The sequence below is a fragment of the Pelophylax lessonae genome (genome assembly GCF_965119305.1).
Source record: "Pelophylax lessonae genome assembly, chromosome: 10".
NCBI classification, from domain to species: domain Eukaryota; kingdom Metazoa; phylum Chordata; class Amphibia; order Anura; family Ranidae; genus Pelophylax; species Pelophylax lessonae.
In genome coordinates, this window is record NC_138777.1 from 204162526 (window position 1) to 204187757 (window position 25232).

Here is a 25232-nt window from a genome sequence, read left to right on the forward strand (position 1 = left end):
TCAGGAGATTTTGGAGCACTTCATGCTTCCATCTGCTGAAAAGCTTTATGGAGATGAAGATTTCATTTTTCAGCACGACCTGGCACCTGCTCACAGTGCCAAAACCACTGGTAAATGGTTTACTGACCATGGTATTACTGTGCTCAATTGGCCTGCCAACTCTCCTGACCTGAACCCCATAGAGAATCTGTGGGATGTTGTGAAGAGAAAGTTGAGAGACGCAAAACCCAACACTCTGGATGAGCTCAAGGCCGCTATCGAAGCATCCTGGGCCTCCATAACACCTCAGCAGTGCCACAGGCTGATTACCTCCATGCCACGCCGCATTGAAGCAGTCATTTCTGCAAAAGGATTCCCGACCAAGTATTGAGTGCATAACTGAACATAATTATTTGAAGGTTGACTTTTTTTGTATTAAAAACACTTTTTTTTTTATTGGTCGGATGAAATATGCTAATTTTTTGAAATGGGAATTTTGTTTTTTCATGAGCTGTATGCCAAAATCATCAATATTAAAACAAAAAAAAGGCTTGCACTACTTCAGTTGTGTGTAATGAATCTAAAATATATGAAAGTCTAATGTTTATCAGTACATTACAGAAAATAATGAACTTCATCACAATATGCTAATTTTTTGAGAAGGACCTGTAATGTTTCCACCTCCGTGCTTGACTGTGGGGATGGTGTTCTTAGGATCGTAGTCAGCAAGAGCTCAATGTTGGTCTCATCTGACCACAGAACCTTCTCCCAATCCTCTGAATCATTGACATTTTCATTGGGAAACTTCAGACGGGCCTGTACATGTGCCTTCTTGAGGAGGGGGACCTTGTGGAAGCTGCAGGATTTCAATCCATAGATGGCAGCGTATTGTGTTACCAATGCTTTGTTTGGTGACTGTGATCTCAAAGCAGTTGAGATCATTCACAAGCTCCTCCCATGTAGTTCTGGGCTGATCCCTCACTTTTCTCATGATCATCCTTACCCCATGAGGCGAAATCTTGCATGGAGCTCCAGACCGAGGGTGATTGATGGTCATTTTGTATTTTTTCTATTCGCAAACAATCACTCCAACAGTTGTCTCCTTCTCACCAAGCTTCTTGCCCATGGTCTTGTGCAGGCTTACAGTCTTGTCCCTGACATCCTTTGACAGCTCTTTGTGATGATTTATCTGGGAAAATGTTTGTCACTCAGATTTCTATTTGATCTTTACAGGTCCAAATCTACAATCCGGCTTTCTTTAAATACATCCACGACCGCTGGACAAAACATCATGGCCGCTACCCCTCCACCGGCATGTTGGTCCTCTTCTTTGCTCTTCATGTCTGCGATGAGGTGAGTTAATGGATCCCAACTGGTGAAGTCTAGACACTCAGAAAAGTCCCAGCAACTCCATCAGTGGTGTTATACTATCTATGCTGGCCCAGCTCTTCAGTTCCTCCCCTCACGTTCCTACATGCAATTTTATGTAGCAGCGGGGGGGGGGGGGGGGGGTTGTGAAGGGGAATAATGTAGAGTGTCACTGGAGTGACAGCTTTGAATCTTCTGGTGCTGCTGAAATCACATCCAACATGGCGGAACCCAGCAGCAGTCTTGGGGCTTTTGTATGTCTAACCAAGGAAGGATTTTACAGGTAAATATTGCATGGTAAATGCACATGTGATCTTATGAGAAGACTTTTGTTAAATGAATGGTTTGGTGACATAGGGCTCTTTAATTCTGAGGAATAAAGGAATTCTGAGAAAATTGATCAATCCTGATGTATTGCCTATCTCATTTCTTGAGGCCCTAAAATACCAGGACAGTACAAATACCCCCCAAATTACCTATTTTTGGAAAATAGACATTTCAAGGTATTTGAAACAGAGGCTTGATTGCTTGCCAGGGTGGGCGCTCTGTGAAGAATCCCATATGTGTGTATATGTATATAGATGTGTGTATATGTATATAGATGTGTGTGTGTGTGTGTGTGTGTGTATATGTATATATATATATATATGTATGTATATGTATGTATGTATATATATATATATATATATATATGTATGTATATATATATATATATATATATATATATATATATATATATATATATATATATATATATATATATATATATATAATTGCACCAGTCACCGGCTGCAAAACAAAAATACTAGGGTTATAGCTTCAGACATAACCCTGGAAAACGTGCGTAAATATCAGGGCTGTGGAGACGGAATCGAGGAGTCTGAGGAAATTTTGGGTACCTGGAGTCGGCAAACAATGCACCAACTCCTACTCGTACTAAATTTAGATTGGAATTAAAAAAAAAAGCAAGTTTAAATGTCCTAATTCACAAAAAGTTATAATTAATTACTTAGTATAAGAAAACTTATAATTTGAGGAGGCCAAATGTAAAAAGGAAGAACTACAAAGTTCTGAAAGGACGTTTTGTCTTCCTTAAAATGGTGGATGCATGCACACGTCACAGAGTCAATTATTTTGCTATTAATGTTCGATTTGTGGATGAAAATAATTACAAAACAATAACACGGACCCTCGGATTAAAGGACACTCAGGCACATCACACCAGTGATTACCTTCAGAAGTTAGTGGAGGGTGTTTATAGAAGATTTTGAAATTACAAAGGAACAGATTTTATGTGTTGTGACAGATAACGCTTCCAACATGTTGAGCACAATTGAGAAGATGAACGCAGATGAAGAAGGTAACAAACAGATATTAGAGTTAGAGGAAGACCGCTCTGCAAGTATTATTATTATTATTATTTCAGGTTCTTGTATAGCGCTGTCAATTTTCGCAGCGCTTTACATATACATTACACATTCACATCAGTCCCTGCCCTCAAGGAGCTTACAATCTAAGGTCCCTAAACTCACATTCATACATACATAGTAAGGCCAATTTTATACAGGATCCAATTAACCTACCAGCATGTCTTTGGAGTGTGGGAGGAAACCGGAGTACCCGGAGGAAACCCACACAGGCACAGGGAGAACATGCAAACTCCAGGCAGGTAGTGTCGTGGTTGGGATTTGAACCAGCGACTCTCTTGCTGCTCGGTGAAAGTGCTAACCACTACACCACTGTGCCGCCCATATTGGTGAAAGTTTAGAAACTGAAGAGAATGCTGACATTTTTTTAGACAACTTTGTTGAAGAAGCATTGAAGCTTGCTACTATTCATAATATGCTATGTGCTGTTCATACACTGCAACTTGCCATAAGAGATGGATTAAAAGATCGCCATGCAGCTACACTAATTGGCAAATTACGGCAAGTAACTGTTGCAGCCAGGGCCCCAAAAACAGATGCAATTTTGAAAAGACATGCAGGAAAAGGAGCCATTTTGGATCAAACAACTCGCTGGGGAAGCACTTATTTAATGGTGAAGCGTTTGCTTGAACTGAGACTTCATAGAAGAAATGGACAATGAAAATCTTGCATTAACTGAAAGCCAGTGGACACAAACAAAAGAGCTGGAGAACCTTCTTTCTCACCCCTTCACTGTCACCAAGAGGTTGCAATGTGACAATCTAACCCCGGGTAAATTCCTCTTGGAATGGAAGAGCCTGTTATATCGCCTGAACAAAAATGGAGGGTTAATAGCTGAGGGCATTGCATCTTCAATGATGAAAAGAGAGAGTCTTTTGCTGGAAAATGAAATCTTGTTAGTTGAAGAAGCCATCCTTGTTTATCCAGAGATCGTTAGTGATGTGGCCAGAATAGTTACTGCAATGCCACCCACCCAAGTCAGTGTCGAAAGATTAATACATATTAATACAGAGGAGTGGGAAGTATAAAAAACAGAGGAGTCGGAGTCGGAACATTTATCTACCGACTCCACAGCCCTGGTAAATATACTTATTGCGGTTTGCAAGTGGTTGCATAAAGTTTAGAATAATTATTACAGTAAAACGCTGATCAAATTTTCTATAATAAAAAATGAAATCCCTTTTTGCAGGGCAAAAGCAAGCCACAGCAGAAATGTAAGAATTGGACCATGGGGTGTGTACAGGGGGAGAGCTGAACCGGTTGGGGGTTGTGTTTTTTGTAGACTGTTCTAGAACAGGAATTTGCATATTTGAGGTCACCCTTATAAATATAGTTATTGGCTCTTTTTGGAGGTTTTTGTATTCTCATGTATTATTTCCTTGACCCCCCTCCAGGTAAATGTCTTTGGTTTTGGTGCGGACAATCGTGGTAACTGGCATCACTACTGGGAAAACAACCGATACGCGGGTGAATTCCGAAAAACCGGGGTGCACGATGCAGACTTTGAGGCGCAGTTGATCGACACCTTGGCCCGGGAAGGGAAAATCAAAGTGTATCGCAGTACATGAGGCCCTATGTGGGCCACACACACTTCTACCAGCCCACATGACTGACAAGATACCCGGGGCGGCACGCCTCTCAGGAATTCATCACCAACCGGGATTGCAGCAAGCTGCTATTTTGTTACTGTGGCCACCCGAGGATTTGCTGTCTGCGATTGTTACACCACTGTGTATGATTTTCTTTCTTGTATGCCAAATTCTGGATCACCGTGAAATGTGTGGGTGTAATCCAAGGCACTTTTTTTTTTTTTCCTGTCATTATTCTGTCTGGACGATTTTTTTTTTTTTTTCCAAACTGGAAGGTTACGTACATCTCCTACCAAACCTATCCCGTGCACTGATGTGGGAGGAGAGCTGCTGCATCCCAGCCAATTGGCCTCAGTCTTCATTAAGCTAACTATTGTGTACGTATTGCAGAAATCTTAGAAACCCTGAGCTCTGCAGACTGGATTTTTCCACATTTGTAATTTGCAGGACCTGTATTGTACATAACCCACCCAACAGGGGGCGCCCCAGGTTCCCAGGGCAGTTAACAGGTTTCTTATTTTGTTCACTATACTGACAATCTGTTGGAGGGTATTTGTCTGAGCTTGTACAATCCTCATTGCTGCATCAGCCAATCATTTTTTAGACCTTAACCGTTTGATGCTCCATATCTGCTGCTCGTCGTCAATTGACTGTGGATTCATCTGGAGATGACCCTGACTTTAAGGGCAGCTCTGCCTCCAAAGAACTGCAAAATGTGACAATTCGGTACGACTAAGCCCTACGTTAGGGCAAAACTGTCACTCCAAGAGGAAATAAGCTAGTCTTGGCAGTGGTGAGACCCATTCTTTGCGGTAGAGGTGGAGCTGTCCATGAGTGAACCATCTCCCATTGGGCCTGGTCACCAGTGGCAGATTCCAGTAAGCATGATGGTCCCCCTTGGAATGGAGCCATTATGTTGGTTTTGTATAGTTTAAGGGCAGCTCATCCATTTTTGAACATTTAAAGTTTATTGTCTAACTCTATGGGAAGGGTTTGGCTCTGTAAAAAGATTCCTGGGACCCCTTGGGCCCCGCAGTGTTATGCCACATCTGTATTTTGAGACAAAAGAAATTTTCTTTTTGTATTTTGTTTTGTTTTTTATGTATTGAACAGTGTTAATTCTCCAAAGCCGAAAAGAACGAGGAGCCTCTATGGTGTCACAGGAGATGACCGAGGGTTGGAAGGGCCCTTATTGGGAAAACACTATAACTGGACTTGCTCTTATTTGTGCTGAACAGAAGGGGATCCTGGGGGGCCAGACCCCAATTCGCACACCAGTGTTTGTTTTTATGTATAATGCTCCCAACATCCAGAACATGTGCAGAGGGTTGTACATTGATGTTTGATTGTGTGATCCTTCTCCTGCTGTCTGACCTTGTCACAGATGTGGCCCATGTCTGATAAGCTCTCATGATGAAGCTCTCATGAAAGCCATAGGATAGGGATCAACACAGATATATTTTATTTGTCACAATTAAAAGGTCTCGTGAAGGGTTGACAGCTGGAGTGTTTGGGAGTTACAGACATCTTTCTTCATCAGGGCTACAAAGTGGCTTCAATTTCTTTCTCAACAAATGAGGGACAAGGGAAGTCCTCACCATCAGGTTATACTGACCCCTAAGGAGAAATGGTCACCAACACAAACAATTGTTGGCCAGCCCAGGATAACCCTTCCTCTATCCAGAATGCCTCGAGTTTGCTCGTTTCCTCAACTCTGCTGGGAACTAAACCCATTTTTAGCCTCTCTCGTTGTACTGAGGGGAATGTCAGTCTGTGTTGACAAATCCTTAGTATGGACTCCTTGTTACTCTGATCATTATGGAGTCAGTTGAGTTGAGGTTTAGGGCTTTCTCTATTTAGAATTGCTCTGGTCGCTTTTTTTTTTTCTCACAAGGATGTACTTGAGCCCCCCTGCCTCCTTTTAGGTTTTTTGGTTCCATTGCCTCCTTTAGGTTTTTTGGTTCCACTGCCTCCTTTAGGTTTTTTGGTTCCACTGCCTCCTTTGGGTTTTCGGGTCCCCCTGCCTCCTTTAGGTTCTCTGGGTCCCCCTGCCTCCTTTAGGTTTTTGGGTCCCCCTGCCTCCTTTAGGTTTTTGGGTCCCCCTGCCTCCTTTAGGTTCTCTGTGTCCCCCTGCCTCCTTTTGGTTCTCTGGGTCCCTCTGCCTCCTCTCGGTTCTCGGGTCCCCCTGCCTCCTCTCGGTTCTCGGGTCCCCCTGCCTCCTCTCGGTTCTCGGGTCCCCCTGCCTCCTTTCGGTTTTTCTAATTTGATCAGGTTAACCAGTTTTTCCCACTTTGTGGTCTGTTTTATGGTTTCTCTCCCATGTTGACATGTTCCTCGCTAGTTATAGGGAGTCATGTCTGATATTTTCTCATGGACTTATGTTCCTCTTGCCAGGTCAGAGGTCCAGTCTTACTCTGTGCCAGCTTTCAGTGGTGATCTGTTGGGTAGCTCTTGAGATGCAGGCATTCCCCCAGTCCTTGTTTCACGTTGGCCTTTTTTAGCAGTTGTTTGCTGTTGCCAACACCTCAGTTGGACTAGTTTTGAACATACCGATGGTGAAGACTTTCTGTGTCCCTCAATGAATAAGACAGAAAATTTAATTTTTTTTTATACTCACTGTAAATTCCTTTTCTTGGAGTCCATTGGATACCAGCTTCAGGTATAAGGGCTTTCAGACCACTCTTTGAGCTTCAGGCAGTTCCTTTAGTTGTGTTTTTTTGTGGGAGAGTTATTATTTTGTTGCTGTTGCCCACCCCTTGGCTGGATTACTTTTGATCTTTAAGAGCCCATTCAGACAGGGGCGACACGACTTGGTGGGGCGACCTGTGAAGTCACGGACTTCATATAATTGAAAAGTCAATGCAAGTCGCCTCCAGGTCGCCCCAAAGTAGTACAGAACCCTTTTTCTAAGTCGGAGCGACTTGTGTTGCTCCTATTAGAACGGATCCTGTGCTAATCAATGGCGAGCGACCGACCGCGACTTGTCAGGCGACCAAGTCGCCTGACAAGTCGCGCTAGTGTGAATGGACCCTTAGACATTCCCAATGGTCACTGAATTCCCATGTTTCTAGAACATTTTTTTTTGTACATGCAGTAGATGCAGCTTTACTACAAAATGGAGGCATGCAATATTTTGTTTGCTTGCCTATGTTCAGTCCTCAGTATGACCCAATGGTGAAGACATCCTGTGTCCCTCAATTATCTCCAAGAAGATCATATGCAGTGAGTATGAAAATCATTTTGTATTTTTTTTGGAATCTGGACAGGTGATCTCCAGAGTTCCAAGTCTTTGTGATCCAAGGTTAGGAGCCAGGCAACTTACTGAGCGAGATCCTAACCTCAGTTTACATAGAATTAGAATTAGAATTAGATCATCTGTCCAGATTCCACTTGCACAATCTACCCAAGTCATGTTTATAGCCCTGAGGAATAGGAATGTGTGTATAACCCCTGAAATGTGTTGGATGCCAACTCTTGATGGGACTTTTTTTTTTACACAAATAAAAAATGTATAGCTGGACCAATCCATACAGCTTGGTGCTTTCATTAATTCTTGCCATACAAGCCAATTTTGGCAGGGACTTTGATGGGACCCCACAAGGCAGGAGAGAGCGGTCACACTCCAGGCTTTGAGGAGGTTCCGAGTGCTGGAGTCCAGCACTCCACCATCCTATTCACAGAACTTACCTTGAAGTATGGCATGCTGTGAAGTGTCTTTAGGGGCCTTAGTACCAGTAGGGGAGTTACCCCTTTGAATGTTGGTGCTATCCATGGTGACCTGTGAGACTCTGGTGGTGGGTGAAGGCTGGACTCCAAGGGCCGAGCTGCCATCTATGCATTTACTTCTCTTGCTTGATTACACCCATTGAGGAGAAACTCCACTTGTTGCTGGTGAGTCAGCAGCCTGTGCAATATTCAAGCCAACACTGAACAAAACCCCGGGGGGATACTCCAAAACACTCCACCTTTATCTAAATTCTGAGCCATCACTTGGAATTACCAGCGGAAAAATGGTACAAATTTTTTTCATATTGTTGGGGAATATATAAAAGCTTCATTGTATTTGAATATATATTTAATGAAGGTTGTATATTTGGGGAGGAGGGGCTATCCTGTCTAGGAATCCCACTGAAAAAAATGCCAATTGTTACTTGTCTGCCACATATTAACCCAAAATGGCCGATTACAGAGAACTGAAGACTATACAGAAGAATGACCAACCCAATGATCAAATATTGACTAATTGAGGTATTGGTAACTGTTTTATATGAATTTGATTATGGTTTTCTAGAAGCCAACTGCACCATTTTGGAGACTTTATTGATAGGGGTGGAGCCACACCTCCCCCCCCCCCCCCCCCCAAACAGAAGGCCAGAACAAATGTATTTCTGTCACTGGACCCACAGTGGAAATGACACATAATAGATAATCCTTCTTGAGAGGGTGATACCATAATTTTCCTTTACAGTGATTGCAGCAGCTGAGGAACTGAGCGTTCTGAGTAGAACCCGTTACCGGATCCCCCAGACATATTCAAAGCCAGCATGTAAGAGACCATGCAAAATGGAAGCATGAGTTCTTGGTGGAGTTGGCTTTTAAATATTGGAGCCCCTTTGGAAAAATCAGCGCTTTCCCTAGAGTGACAAATCAGATTGCAACTGTTGGGTGTCAGAAGGAAAACCATATCCCGAATCCCATTGGCTGCTGAGAACAATGGCTTTTTCCTCCCGTTTTGTATATTCTGTCCTGGGATTGGAGAGTCCCATGTGGTCAGACAACAGATCTGAGTATGAGGGGATTGGTCAAGGTGACATTGAATTTTCAGTGATAAAACATATTACATTGTATAAAATATGACTTCTGTGACTGGCCGTGACCTCACACAGCGCCCTCTGCTGTCCTATCAGTATTATTATTTGTGCACTTTCTATGATTGTCATTGTGCTGCCCCCGTGTGGAGGGTAACCAGCGCTCTTTGAAGTAATAAATAATGAAAGCCTTGTCCACCCGTCTCTCATTTTTTATTTATTTCATTCTTCTTTATAGCATTAAGATGGCATTTTAAATTGATACAATGTAAAGATCTAGATCAGGGGTCACCAAACTGCGGCCCGAGGGCCAGATGTGGCCCTTTGCTAGTCTTTATCTGGCCCTCGGGGCACTATTCCTCCCACTGATATGAGAAACTATTCTTATAATTCTTCCACCGATACCAATGATGGGATACTATTCCCCCTACTAATAGGGGCACTGCTCCTTTCTCCTATTGACCACCAAACCTGAGGCCATATTTATTCTCATTGATACAGAGCCCGTGACCAGGGCTGTCTTTAACACAGGGCAAAAGGGGCAGCTGTCCTGGGCCCAGTCATTGTCATGGGGCCCTAAGCAGCTTCCCCTTGAGCCCACACTGCTCGCAAATAGTTAAGTGGATTCGGCAGGGCCCAAGAAAATGTTTGCCCAGGGTCCAATCATTATTAAAGACGGCCCTGCCCGTGACATTTACTGCCCCTGCGGGCCACAATCCGGCCCTCCTAAAGTCTGAAGGATAATAAACTGGCCCTTTGTTTAAAATATTTGGAGACCCCTGATCTAGATAATTGTACAACACTTGTGGGAAGAGAATATGAAGGCAGTTTTAATTCACTTATTATACAGGATTTATATAGCGCCAACAGTTTCCATAGCGCTCTACTACATGAGGGCAGACAGTACAGTTACAATAAAATTAAATACACTTATAGTAGCAGTATTTGTATTTTGAGGGTTTTTTTTTTTTTTTTAAATATATTTTTACTTGTATATAGTTTGACTATTCACCCAGGTTCTGCTTTAGTAATTGCGACAGTATTGTGTTGATTTTAGCCGATGATTTTAAATAGCTTTGTCATTCCCGAGGGGTCTGGTGGGAGGAATTCGGAGTCTGGATTTGTAGATTCTCCTATCTCTAGGGATGAGGCTGGAGCAGGTCTCAGTCCTCAGACAGATAATGGCAGGAGTCAAGTGAGCATCTCTTATGGGTGAAATTCAAGGATGTAGCTCATCGAGTGTTAGCTCTCTGCCCAAAGCCAAACTGCTTGGGGTCTTGGAGGATGAGAAGGATCTCCTCAGCTGTGCTTGTGGAACTACAAGTCTCAGCATATCCAGTCAGCAGCCAAGAATAGGTCTATTGCCAGGAGTGTGGAACAGTGACGGGGTCTCTTGGGGCAGGAGGAGGAGTGGTGTGACATGACAGTAGGGATGAGACAGCTGCAGCCCAGATCATTCTGGTGTGGCAGAGGAGACAATGGGCAGCAGCGTACGTAAATGGCACCTCGTCCTTGGTGTTCTCTGTACCATGGTGAGCCATGCCACTATGTCACTCCAGGCAACCCTCAACCGTGCCGGGACTGGCCAGGGTAAGTGAACACAGCTGATGTACAATTGGCTTATTCTGGGAAGTCTGGGCTAAGGGACCTGCTGTGTGTAACACTTCATATCATCCTAGAGAATTTAGGCTTTTTCTGATTTTTTTTTTTTTTTTTTTTTTTTCATTAACATGGTCTTTATTCACTCATTCATCATTCTGATCTAATAGTGAATACATTGTATCCAATTTGCCTGCTTGTGAGCTGGAGATGGTTTATTTGCCCGAACGTCTGTAGACCTGTGGTCCTTGTCCATCACCTCTATATGAATTTATTGGATATTCTACTCCAAAACCATGGCCATTAACCACTTGCCTACTGGTCACTTCTATCACCTTCCTGCCCAGGCCAGTTTTCAGCTTTCAGCGCTGTTACACTTTGACTGACAATTGCATGGTCATGCAACACTGTTATAATGTTTTTTTTCACACAAATAGATTTTTTTGGGTGGTATTTAATCACCACTTTGTTTTTTTTTTTTTTTGCTAAACAAACAAAAAGATACAAAAAAATAAAAAATACATTTTTTAAAGTTTGTTATAAAATTTTGCAAATCGGGAATTCTCCTTCACTGATGTGCACTGATGAGGCGGCACTGGTGGGCACTGCCCTGATTTTTTTTAGTTTTAGATGTCCCTTTAGGCTGGATTCACACTATCTGTGGCGCAACTCGCAGAAGGGGGTCCGGTGCATCTCTGGTCACAGTTTTAGGTCCAAATTTTCTCCTGTCCTGTGAATTGGATGCAGATTTCCCCGCATAAGTGTGGAATATGGGCTGGTTCACACTATGGCATTGCATGGTAAGTGTATTGGTATAATGTGGTGAATTGGATGCGGGGAAATCTGCATCCAATTCACATAAGTGTGAACCCAACCTAAACACAAGTCGGTTATTGGCTCTCTTCTCTCCTCCTCATGCTCTCAGCGTGTGGAAAGGAATTACTGATCACTGGCTTCTGTTTACATTGTGATCAGCTGTCATTGGAAGCAACTGTTTATGTGGTAAAGGTCCCTTTACCCTGATCTGTGATCATCTGAGTCTGAAGGACTCAGCGATTAGAGCGTGCCGCTCACGGTAAGATGTCATATGATATGCTTCCAGCAAAGAAAGCCCATGCTGTAGTCCTCTTTTAGCTATAGCCCGGGCGGGAAGTGGTTAATATATAGTTCCCCCCCCCCCCCCCCCTCCACCTGCGGCCATTAATGGACTTGCCCTCTTTGTGGCTATAGCATCCTCCACTCTTCTGGGAAGACTTTCCACAAAATTTTGGAGGGTGCCTGTGGTAATTTGTGCCCATTTGTGAGGCCAGGTACTGATGTTGGATGAGAAGACCTGCCTCACCATCAGCATTCCAGTTCATCCCAAAGGTGCTCAATAGGGTTGAGGTCAATGTCCTCTGTTTTCTAGGCTCTCATCAGTTGTATTTTGAAATGTATGTTTACCGAGTTCAATAGCTCAAACTGAAATAAAAGTAAATTAGAGCACCATTTTGTCCCCTTTTTTCCTGTATAGCTCCATCAAAGGTTTGTGTACCCCTGACATCCCAGTCCAAAACCATGGTCATTAATATGGAGTTGTCATCCTCCCCCCTCTATTGTGGATACAACATCCTCTCTCTTCTGGGAAGACTTTCCACGGGATTTTAATATGAAATTGCGCCCCCCCCCCCATGACCAGTATAATGGAGGCCTTAACCTACTCCACTCTTCTGGGAGGAAGTTCCACAAGATTTTTGTGGGTGTCTGGGAATTTGTGCCCATTTGTGAGGTCAAGTACTGATGTTAAATAAGAAGTCCTGGCTTACCATCAATGTTCCAATTTATCTAAAAGGTATTTAGGTGGGCTGAGGTGCAGGGTGCCTAATCTGTGATATCTTCAGTGGAGAGAGCTGAACTCAATCACCGAAGGGGAAAAGTGTCCCCATCTTTCTAGCCATACAGTCAGGTGTCTGCCAATATAGTGAACCTTCTGTTCTGGGTCATTGCAAGAAGCTTGATTGCTTTGTTAGAAAGTAGAATAAAGTGTCCCCCTGCACTATGTATGGAATTGCTTCCTAACCTTCCCACACACGTTCTGGTCTAGTGCAATCTTCATTAGCTCTTCTGAAACCAATGTGTCACGAGGGCTGCTAGATTATTTACAAGTACAATGGATTGCCCAGGTTCCTGGTGCCCTTTTAGAACTCATTTGGGGAGATTTACTAAAACTGGTGCAGTTGTGCATAGTAACCAATCAGCTTCTAACTTCAGCGTGTTCAGTTAAGTTTTGCCAATGAATCCTGTAAGCTGATTGGTTACTATACACACCTGCACCAGATTCTGCATGCACCACTTTTGGTAAACCTCCCCCGTTGTGTAGACCTTGGGAGTCCGGGGTGGGTGGGAAGGGTGGCTGCCCTGGGCACAATGTACTGTAGGGATGGTGGCGTCTTCCTTTTGTTACATGGCTGACAGGTGTAGAGCCAGCAGCAGTGATTTTGACAATCATGTGACTGCTGGGTGAAGGATCCCCAAAGGTTGCACATAATTACACCCCCCCCCCCTCCCCCGTATGGCATCTTAGCCCTGGGTGCTGGATAACCTAGTCCCAGCACTGGTAGGAGTGAAAACACTTATTAAAGAGGGGATGATTGCAGTGATTTCTAGCAGTCTCATGTGACAGATCCCAAGTCTCCGACCATCTCTAGTAGTATTGTTGCAGTCTGGGACAGTCCTCTGTAGCAATAATTTGCAGCCCCTTGGTGATGTCAAAGGCCACAGTTGAGGCCCTTTTATAGATTGACCATTGTGTTAGGCCCATACAAAAAAAAAAAAAGTTTTGGTGAATCTAAAGGAAATTGTACAAACTGTTATGCCATATACAGTAGAGGTGTGGAATATAGGCTGGATCACACTATGGCATTGCATGGTAAGTGTATTGGTATAATGTTGGTGCCATTCATTCTGAGTCAATGGTTATGCATTGTGAATGGACCCCAATTCCCTGTGCTATGGTGCAGCGTGCAGCCAAAAAATGGTGCATGCAGTATTTTTAGTAGGGCACTGCAACACACTTTGGTGTATTCCTGTGCATTGCTCCCCAAGGCACGTCCCTCAGCAAGGTCCATTGGGATGCTATTCAGAATACATGGTACTTTATTGCACCGATGCATTTAATGTGCTTTGCGGTAACGTAATGCCATAGTGTGAATGAACCCTTAAACACTGATGTTCAAATGCTGTGCAGATAGTTGTAAAGTCAATAAAATCACTGAATTAACCCCAAATCGGGGTGCGCAATCCAATTCCATCAGAGAAGAAACACCCAACCAATGGACTTGGTCACAGATTTCTGACTTATCATTTTGGCTGGGTGCAATGTGTAAAGCCCCGTACACACGTACTGATCGTCGGCCGAACGATCGGCCGTCTTTTGTCCAGGGCTGTCGTGTCTGTTGAAAAGTGCAAAAGACTGCACACGAATTTTGTCGGCCAACAACAGCCGACTGCAGAAGTGATGTCATGTGATGGTTAACTTTCCCTGTGTTTTTTCTTTTCTGAGCATGCCCAGTCTTGCAAATCTGCTGATTGTCGGCCGAATTCTGTACTGACTGGCGAACAATCGGCCGTTCTGGTGTTGGCCAACAAAAATTTTAAAGCATGCACATCAGATTCTATTCGGCCGAAAGTGCGCTGTCGGAAGCATCATACTAACAAGCCTAAAATCGGTCGTCGGCCGAATATTTACGGCCGACAATCGGTACGTGTGTACGGGGCATTCGTTTCAGGATCCTGGTGGGACCCAGGTACAATCGCATTAGATTCAGGTTCTGGAGATCTCGGAGTGTGGGTGCCATTCTCTTTTATTGGTGGGCACATACGATGGGCCTTGGCAGGTTCCCGAGCGGCCATTACACCCTCATGTCAGAGGAGAGCACTGGCTTAGTCCATCTATGGTTTTGCATCTTCTGCTATCACTGGCCAGTCTTTGAGCTTGAAGAATGTAAGTATGAAGAGTGGGACTCCCCTCACTGATTGCCTCCAAACTGGTCTGGACTGGTCAGAGTTGTGGTTGGAGCTGTGTTAATTTGTACATATTACTCTGCATTTGCTAATCTATGGCATGGCTCCCAAAAGAGCCAGCTGCAGTCAGTGAAGCGTACCTTCCAATTACCACTCTGAGAAAATCCGTGTATGCACCCATAACACTGGCTGAAAAAAGTCCATCTAGTTCAACCAATAGAATAACATAAGCTGCCATCCTCTACTCCAGTTTTGACTCTACTATATTGTCAAAAGTAAAATATTGGGACACATGAACTTTAATGGCATCCCATTCTAAAGGCCCGTACACGCGATAAGAAAATCGCTAGTAAAATTTTGTCCGACCAACGATCTGCTGATTTTCGGATCGTTGGTACGGTACTTTTCACAGCCGATTATGATTTTTCGTACGGCAAAAGCTGAATGTTCAGGCTATAAAATTTTTATCATACATAAACACGTCTGATGTTCATTTCATTAGTACAGTTCTTGTCCGAAAAAATCGTAAGAGCAACACTAGGCATGCTCGGAAATGAAAGCATACATACAAAACAATTCAACAAATGACATCACTTCTGAGGTTGAGTTCTGTCATACGAGAATTTTCATATGAGATTAACCTCTTCACTTTCCATATGAGACTAGCATGCAACAGAAAACAGACAAAAGTTCATCCAATAATCTGATCGTGTGTACGAGGCTTTAGTCTGTAGGGTTCAATACTGAGTTGGCCCACCCTTTGCAGCTATAACAGCTTCAACGCTTCTGGGAAGGCTGTCCACAAGGTTTAGGAGTGTCTATGGGAATGTTTGACCATTCTTCCAGAAATTTAACCATTGCTCTTCTCATTTATACATGTAAAGCTAAACATTCAGGGGCATTATTTTTTACTAGATTAATATTGTTTTTGAGATGAGAGCCCACATAAGTGTAGGTATGCAACAGTGCAGCCTCTCTGGGTCCCACATTTCGGTATGTTGCACTGACATGGCCTCTCTGAGCCCTCACATCTGGGTATCGGTATGTAACTCTGGCACGGCCTCTCTGAACCCTCACATCTGGGTATCGGTATGTAACTCTGGCACGGCCTCTCTGAGCCCTCACATCTGGGTATCGGTATGTAACTCTGGCACGGCCTCTCTGAGCCCTCACATCTGGGTATCGGTATGTAACTCTGGCACGGCCTCTCTGAGCCCTCACATCTGGGTATCGGTATGTAACTCTGGCACGGCCTCTCTGAGCCCTCACATCTAGGTATCAGTATGTAACTCTGGCACGGCCTCTCTGAGCCCTCACATCTGGGTATCGGTATGTAACTCTGGTATGGCCTCTCTGAACCCTCACATCTGGGTATCGGTATGTAACTCTGGTATGGCCTCTCTGAACCCTCACATCTGGGTATCGGTATGTAACTCTGGCACGGCCTCTCTGAACCCTCACATCTGGGTATCGGTATGTAACTCTGGTACGGCCTCTCTGAGCCCTCACATCTAGGTATCAGTATGTAACTCTGGCACGGCCTCTCTGAGCCCTCACATCTGGGTATCGGTATGTAACTCTGGCACGGCCTCTCTGAGCCCTCACATCTGGGTATCGGTATGTAACTCTGGCACGGCCTCTCTGAGCCCTCACATCTGGGTATCGGTATGTAACTCTGGTATGGCCTCTCTGAACCCTCACATCTGGGTATCGGTATGTAACTCTGGTATGGCCTCTCTGAACCCTCACATCTGGGTATCGGTATGTAACTCTGGTACGGCCTCTCTGAGCCCTCACATCTAGGTATCAGTATGTAACTCTGGCACGGCCTCTCTGAGCCCTCACATCTGGGTATCGGTATGTAACTCTGGTACGGCTTCTCTGAGCCCTCACATCTGGGTATCACAAAAGATAGGAGAAAGTGGGGCTTTGCGGGCCAGTGGGAGTAGAAGGATCACACCAAAACCAACTTCTAAAAATAATTTACATTTTATTAATACATTTTCGTCATAAAAAACATGGGCATATGCGCTCATGTTGACAAGAACAAAAAACATATAGAAAAATTCTTATAAAATCAATTCATAGGAGTCATTTAAATAGAAATACATCCCATAAGGGAAAAGAACTAAGAGCCTGTATAGGATGGAAAAAGTGGGTCTCAGATGGAATGCGGTCAATGTAGGTCCCCAGCAAGCCGACGTGTTTCGCTCAAGGCTTCCTCAGGGTCAGTGAGACCATGACAGACCGGTATTTCCTTTTTAATGACTCAGGAGATGACAGATTGGCGACACATAGACTGGCTGGCGTGAACAACTACAAGGACCTGTTGGACCTGGGGTACACCATCCCCCCTCCCACCGTTCTGAAATAGGATGATATGATGCTATAGGTTCCTGCCTGAAGCCACTCATATACTGCAAACACGCTGTAAGGATTGCATGTTTGTATCGCACATACACATCAAATAACTACCCCATCGGGTCTGGCTAAGGAAAGAGGAAACGATAGGTGGACTTATGAAGTGCAATCACCAGTGTGGTAACCACCGTATTCCCAGAACAGCACAGTTGGACATATAAAAGAGTTTTGACTATCAAGCCATAACAAATTGCTATTTGATGTTAGCATAGAAAGAGGTGCTCTTTGCAGTGATTGAGAGGCTGGACACCTAGCCTAAAATAAATGAGTGAATATATGTACATATTGAAGGCTTTATACAAGCATTAAGGGAATAATACCCAGTGTTCTATGTGTCGCCAATCTGTCATCTCCTGAGTCATTAAAAAGGAAATACCGGTCTGTCATGGCCCCATGGCCCTGAGGAAGCCTTGAGCGAAATGCGTCGACTTGCTGGGGACCTACATTGACCGCATTCCCACTTTTTCCATCCTATACAGGCTCTTGGTTCTTTTCCCTTATGGGATGTATTTCTATTTAAATAACTCCTATGAATTGATTTTATAAGCATTTTCTATATGTTTTTTGTTCTTGTCAACATGAGCGCATATGCCCATGTTTTTTTATGATGAAATTTAATAAAATATAAATTATTTTTAGAAGTTGGTTTTGGTGTGATCCTTCTACTCCCACTGCCCCGCAAAGCCCCACTTTCTCCTATCTTTTGTGTTTTCATATTTACTAGGGGTAAGGGCCTATATGCACGGTATCTTTTGTCTTTAACATCTAGGTATCTGTATGTAACTCTGGAACGGCCTCTCTGAGCCCTCACATCTGGGTATCGGTATGTAACTCTGGCACGGCCTCTCTGAACCCTCACATCTGGGTATCGGTATGTAACTCTGGTACGGCCTCTCTGAGCCCTCACATGTGGGTATCGGTATGTAACTCTGGTACGGCCTCTCTGAACCCTCACATCTGGGTATTGGTATGTAACTCTGGAACGGCCTCTCTGAGCCCTCACATCTGGGTATCGGTATGTAACTCTGGCACGGCCTCTCTGAGCCCTCACATCTGGGTATCGGTATGTAACTCTGGCACGGCCTCTCTGAGCCCTCACATCTGGGTATCGGTATGTAACTCTGGCACAGCCTCTCTGAACGCTCACATCTGGGTATCGGTATGTAACTCTGGCACGGCCTCTCTGAGCCCTCACATCTGGGTATCGGTATGTAACTCTGGCACGGCCTCTCTGAGCCCTCACATCTGGGTATCGGTATGTAACTCTGGCACGGCTTCTCTGAGCCCTCACATCTGGATATCGGTATGTAACTCTGGCACGGCCTCTCTGAGCCCTCACATCCGGATATCAGTATGTAACTCTGACTTGGCCTCTCTGAGCCCTCACATCTTGTTGTAGGTAAGTGGCACTGATGCAGCCTCTCTGAGAACCCACATCTGGGTGAAGGTACATAAAGCTGCCATGGATTCTCTGAGTCCTTTCTTCTGGGTGTAAGTATGTGACTCTGCCATGGTCTGAACCCCACACCTCGATGTAGGTACAGCGCCTTGAAAAAGTATTCATACCCCTTGAAATTTTCCACATTTTGTCACGTTACAACCAAAAACGTAAATGTATCTTATTGGGATTTTATGTGATAGACCAACACAAATTGGCAGGAAAATGATAAATGGTTTTCAAATATTTTTACAAATAAATATATGAAAAGTGTGGCGTGTATTTGTATTCAGCCCCTTTACTCTGATACCCCTAACTAAAATCTAGTGGAACCAATTGTCTTCAGAAGTCACCTAATTAGTAAATAGAGGTTACCTGTGTGTAATTTAATCTCAGTATAAATACAGCTGTTCTGTGAAGCCCTCTGTGAGGTTTGTTAGGGAACCTTAGTGAACAAACAGCATCATGATAAAAAAAAAATATCCCAAGCTTTGAACATCTCACGGAACACTGTTCAATCCATCATCTGAAAATGGAAAGTGTATGGCACAACTGCAAACCTACCAAGACATGGCCGTCCACCTAAACTGACAGGCCGGACAAGGATAGCATTAATCAGAGAAGCAGCCAAGAGGTCCATGCTCCAGAGATCCACATCTCAGGTGGGAGAATCTGTCCACAGGACAACTATTAGTCGTGCGCTCCACAAAACTGCCCTTTGTGGAAGAGTGGCAAGAAGAAAGTCATTTTGAATGAAAGCCATAAGAAGTCTCATTTGCAGTTTGTGAGAAGCCATGTGGGGGACACAGCAAATGTGGAAGAAGGTGCTCTGGTCAGATGAGACCAAAATTAAACTTCTTGGGCTAAAAGCAAATTGCTATGTGTGGTGGAAAACTAACACTGCACATCACCCTGAACACACCATCCCCACCATGAAACATTATGGTGGTGGCAGCATCATGTTGTGGGGATGCTTTTCTTCAGCAGGGATAGGGAAGCTGGTCAGAGTTGCTGGGAAGATGGATGAATCCATATACAGGGCCATCTTAGAAGAAAACCTGTTCAAAAGACTTGAGACTGAGGCGGAAGTTCACCTTCCATCAGGACAAAGACCCTAAACATACAGCCAGAGCTACAATGGAATGGTTTAGATCAAAGTATATTCATGTGTTAGAATGGCTCAGTCAAAGTCCAGACCTAAATCCGGTTGAGAATCTGTGGCATTGCTGTTCGCAGACGCTCTCCAATCTTGAGCTTGAGCTATTTTGCAAAGAAGAATGGGCAAAAACGTCACTCTCGGGATGTGCAAAGCTGGTAGAGACATCCCCAAAAAGACTTGCAGCTGTAATTGCAGTGAATTCACATATTTGTTGAAAATTAACCATTAATCATTTTCCTTCCATTTCACAATTATGTGCCACTTTGTGTGGGTCTATCACATAAAATCCGAATAAAATACATTTATGTTTTTGGGTGTAACATGACAAAATGTGGAAAATTTCAAGGGGTATGAGTACTTTTTCAAGGCACTGTATGTGGCACTGCCTAGCTCCTCTGAGCAGCCACATCTGGCCTTGGCACAGCCTCTTTGGGCCTCCACAATCGGGGGGCAAGTAAGTGGTACTGGCACAACCTCTCTGAGTCCTAGTACAAAACAGTGGCATGAATTCTCTGAGCCCCCATATCTGGGTGTAGGTGAGTTGCACTGGCATGGCCTCGCTGAGTCCCACATCTGAGTGTAGGTATATAACACTGGCATGGATTCTCTGAGTTCCCACATCTGAGTGCAGGTATGTGGCACTGGCATGGCCTCTCTGAGTGCTAGTATGTGGGGGGGGGGGGGGTAGGTAACTGTTACTGGCACAGCATCTCTAAACCCCCACATCTGGGTTTAGGTGCAAAACAATGGCCTGGATTCTCTGAGCCCCCAGAGCAGTGGCGGCTGATGTTCAAAATTTGGGGGGGGGGGGGGCGCAAACAGAAAAATTGAATAGGCATTGCTTTGCGGCAAAAAACGCAGCAAAAAATTGCATGACTTTGAGGTCACAAAAGTGTGAAAGGGGCCTTCAGTTATCAAAGTATAGTGTGCCCCCATTCAATGCAGAGTTACCACAGCGTGCCCCCATTCAATGCAGAGTTACCACAGCGTGCCCCCATTCTTTGGCTCTAATCACGTGCTTCAGAAGAAAAAAAATCCCCATTGAACTCCATGCGTCCGGCGTGCAGATAAGGGGGCCGGATGCATGGATGGGGGGGGCGACGCCCCTGCACCCCCAACGCACACGCCGCCACTGCCCCAGAGTTGTAGTTAAATGGTACTGGCACGGCTTCTCTGAGCCCCCACATCTGAGTATAGGTATTTAGCACCGGCACGGCTTCTCTGAGACCCTACATCTGGGTATAGGTATGTAGCACCGTCATGGCTTCACTGAGCCTCCACATCTGAGTATAGGTATGTAGCACCTGGCACGGCCTGAGTAGCCACATCTGGATGTAGGTACATGGCACTGGCATGAACTCTGTGTTTTGCAGGTGTTGGGGAGAGGGAAATCTTTGCGGTGGTCTCTCTACATAACAAGCTCCGCGGCTGTGTGAATCCTCCAGCAGCCAACATGAGAAGGATGGTGAGTGGTGTTGGGGATCAGAAATGGATTGTAGATGTTCTGTGACACTCCTTATTCCTGGCTGAACTCTGATGGGAAACTATTTCACTTTCCTCTCTGAGGGACCATAAAAGCCATTGCACATCTGTCCCTCCACTGCACTGCCAGACCCTCAGGTCCTAGGAGCCAGCCTGGACCCCAGGGATGAGCTAACAGACCTTATGTCAAGTTTTTATTGTTATCTGTGTCCCCACTGGGGATATTCACCCCTCTGTTCTTCTGGTGTCACAGGGACATTAGGTTATGGGAAATACAAATTATTACAGGTGTCACCAGAACAGGAAGTGAGGGGAAATCTTCAGACTGGAAAAACCTATCCCAGCGACAAGACAAGAATAGATCTGAAAGTAAAAAGATGAATTTCCCGAATGGAACTCAGAGAGTAAAACATAAACTGACATCCCAAATGGAGGAAAAACAATTTTGGCCATACATTCAGTTTAATCATAAAAACTGCTGTAATTCAACAGATGAACATATAAATACTAAATGGCACCGGTTTACACTATTGCCAAGGTGCCTACAGGTAATACTCATAAAAAGCTTGTCTATAGGGCAATGTTTAAAATTTAGGTTTAATACAACTTTAAATTAGCCTTCCTCCATCCCTGCTGGATTTCTGACATTGTACATATTACAGAAAATGCAAAAAAAAAAAGTTAAAACTCAAAAACGTTCTAATTAACATGTGGCCACACCCCTTTAGCACCTATTATGTATAGATAGTCTCTTTGACCCTTTTGGTTCAGCCACAAAATAAGACCCCACTACAGTAAATAATTCATAGTAGCTTTTGCATTGTGATGTAATACAATGTGAGGTGGCGTGGCACCATATTTCGGAGTAATAAACGAGGAGTATTCATGATATCACCGTTTTCTCTCTGTCTTGTTAGATGTGGAGTGAGGATCTGCGCTCTCAGGCCCAAACTGTGGCCTCCCAGTGCCGATTCGCACCTCCGGATGATCGCCAGGTTGGGTGGAATGCACAGAGTTTCCCAGCAAAGACGACCTCCTTACTGGATGTGATTCACCTCTGGTACCGCCAGGGAGAAAATTTTGACTTTGAGAGTGCACAGTGCGCCCCTACCTGGACCTGTCACCATTACACCCAGGTGAGGGGATGGTATATATACACAACATATGGACACATGACCATCACTCATACATGGGCTTGTGGAAATCCAACTCAAAAACCATGGCCATTAATATTGAGTTGCCACCTGCCTACCCCCCATGGCCATCAATATGGAGTTTCCCCTCCCATTTTCATGGCCTCTAATATGGAGTTGACCCCCCCCCCGCCTCCGGTTATATTAATATAGAAACAGAAAGTGAACTTTTTGGAAACTACCTTCCAAAACTTTGGCCATGGCCAAAACCAGTTGCCCCTCTTTCTCATTCCCCTATGACAGGGGTCTTCAAACTATGGCCCTCCAGCTGTTCAGGAACTACAATTCCCATCATGCCTAGTCATGTCTGTGAATGTCAGAGTTTTACAATGCCTCGTGGGACATGTAGTTCCCCAACAGCTAGAGGGCCGTAGTTTGAGGATCCCTGCCCTATGACATTAATGTGGGCTTGTTGGAATCCCATTCTAAAGCCATAGCCAATAACATAGAGTTGAACCTGCCCCTTTCCCACCCCCATGAGTTGCCCCTCCCTCATATATATTGATATGTGGTCTCCCCTTCCTCCTCTCCCACATGGACATTAATATGGACTGGAGTTGCCCCAACCCCCCTCGACATCAATATGGAGTTGCCCCTTTGACATTGATATAAAATTGCCCCTCCCCCATGTACATTAACATGGAGTTGCCCCTTTCCTCCATGGACATTAATATGAAATTGCACCCCCTCCCCTACATGGCCAGTATAATGGAGTTGCCCCCTATGTTGCTCTAACATCTTCCACCCTTCTGGGAAGGCTTTTCACATGATTTTGTGGGAATTTGTGACCATTTGTGAGGTCAGGTACTGATGCTGGATAAGAAAACCTGAGTCAAAACTGGGGTTCCATTTCATCCCAAAGGTGTTCAGCAGGGTTCTGTCCCCTCTGTCCCGCAGATGGTATGGGCCACATCATGGGAGCTGGGCTGCGCTATCAGTAGATGCCCCTCAGAGCAAGGTGACACTGACATGATGGTGTGTGCATATTCCCCGGGGTAAGGTCATGTGACATCTCTTGCCCTTTAGAACCATCCCCATAACTCACCAAGACAAGACTACTACACAGTAACATTATAGCTGCATGTACCAGACAGTTGTGCCTGAACTCTACCCATTCCTTTTACCCTGCACCGGTTGGCCTTGCACTCCTATTCACCAACTACATCACTCCCATCAAACACCCCCTTTTAATTGTATTACTCTCTTCTGTTCTTCTGTCTTCCTAAAGCCAGACACTGCAGTGCACTAACATGTCTTGTGGCTGATCTACATACACTTTCCAGCATAATAGCTGAACACGGCAGCAGTGGCGTAGCGTGGGTTGTCAGCACCCGGGGCAAGTAATTTGCGCCCCCTAACCCGCAGGATTTTAGCACTCGAATCTCTTCCACTAGATTAGTTAAAGAAACCCTTACCCCCTAAGCACATGTATTGTTTGTTATGAAAACAAACATTGCCCCCTTTCAATGCAGAGAGACCAGCGTGCCCCCTTTCAATGCAGAGAGACCAGCGTGCCCCCTTTCAATGCAGAATGACCAGCGTGCCCCCTTTCAATGCAGAATGACCAGGGTGCCCACTTTCAATGCAGAATGACCACCGTGCCCCCTTTGATTGCAGAGAGACCAGCGTGCCCCCTTTCAATGCAGAGAGACCAGCGTGCCCCCTTTCAAAGCAGAATGACCAGCATGCCCCCTTTCAGTGCAAAGAGACCAGCGTACCCCCTTTCAATGCAGAATGACCAGCGTGCCCCCTTCAATGCAGAGGGACCAGCATGCCCCCTTCAATGCAGAGAGACCAGTGTGCCCCCTTTCAATGCAGAGAGACCAGCGTGCCCCCTTTCAATGCAGAATGACCAGCGTGCCCCCTTTCAATGCAGAATGACCAGCGTGCCCCCTTTCAATGCAGAGAGACCAGCGTGCCCCCTTTCAATGCAGAATGAGCAGTGTGCCCCCTTTCAATGCAGAATGAGCAGCGTGCCCCCTTTCAATGCAGAATGAGCAGCGTGCCCCCTTTCAGTGCAAAGAGACCAGCGTGCCCCCTTTCAATGCAGAATGACCAGCGTGCCCCCTTTCAATGCAGAATGACCAGCGTGCCCCCTTCAATGCAGAGAGACCAGAGTGACCCCTTTCAATGCAGAATGACCAGCGTGCCCCCTTTCAATGCAGAATGACCAGCGTGCCCCTTTTCAATGCAGAGAGACCAGCGTGCCCCCTTTCAATGCAGAATTGGCCAGGAGGAGGAGGATCCGTGTGGCAATAGCGAATTTTCATTCGCTATTGTCACACAATGGGTGGGCTCGGGGCGCACTGCTCTGCGCCCTGTGTCCACCCTTTTCTGAAGCCTATTAGAGCCTCTGGCTCTAATCAGGTGATTGAAAAAAAAAACCCATTGAACTCCATGCATCCACATATAGATTAGGGTGCCAGACGCATGGATAGGGGGGGTGGCGCCCCTGCGCCCTCAATGCACCAGCCATCACTGATGGACAGGTGAGGCACAGTCCAGCCCCGCCATTTTCAGCCATAGGGCGGCCGCGCTGGACATCTCCCAGCCTAAAGATGGAGGTAGCCGCAGACAGTGTGTGAACTCTGTATGTCAGAGTCAGACAGAGTGACACTGCGGATGCGCTCCCCCCCAGATGTTGCGCCCGGTGCGGCTGGCCCCCCCTGCACCCCCCACGCTACGCCACTGCACGGCAGCGGGTATTAGAAGCTACACGCTTACACATGAGATCTGCTCACGTCTCTGACCGTCCTCAATGTGTGTT

The 25232-nt window shown here is 45.1% G+C and overlaps 2 protein-coding genes across 2 annotated transcripts in view; both read left to right on the forward strand.

Moving 5' to 3' along the window:
• Positions 1-4617, forward strand: part of ST3GAL2 (ST3 beta-galactoside alpha-2,3-sialyltransferase 2) — a 65599-nt gene extending 60982 nt beyond the window's left edge. The window contains exons 6-7 of the mRNA XM_082269777.1: positions 1213-1332; positions 4169-4617. Of these exons, the coding sequence (XP_082125903.1) occupies positions 1213-1332; positions 4169-4342 (294 nt within the window). The 3' untranslated portion in view covers positions 4343-4617. The remainder of the gene's footprint in view (positions 1-1212; positions 1333-4168) is intronic.
• A 5843-nt stretch (positions 4618-10460) lies between these two features.
• The window catches only part of LOC309565795 (C-type lectin domain family 18 member A-like), a 29394-nt gene continuing 14622 nt past the window's right edge, over positions 10461-25232 (forward strand). Inside the window, exons 1-4 of the mRNA XM_082270791.1 lie at positions 10461-10761; positions 21164-21255; positions 22190-22408; positions 23363-23460. Coding sequence (XP_082126917.1) covers positions 10650-10761; positions 21164-21255; positions 22190-22408; positions 23363-23460 — 521 coding nt within the window. The 5' untranslated portion in view covers positions 10461-10649. The remainder of the gene's footprint in view (positions 10762-21163; positions 21256-22189; positions 22409-23362; positions 23461-25232) is intronic.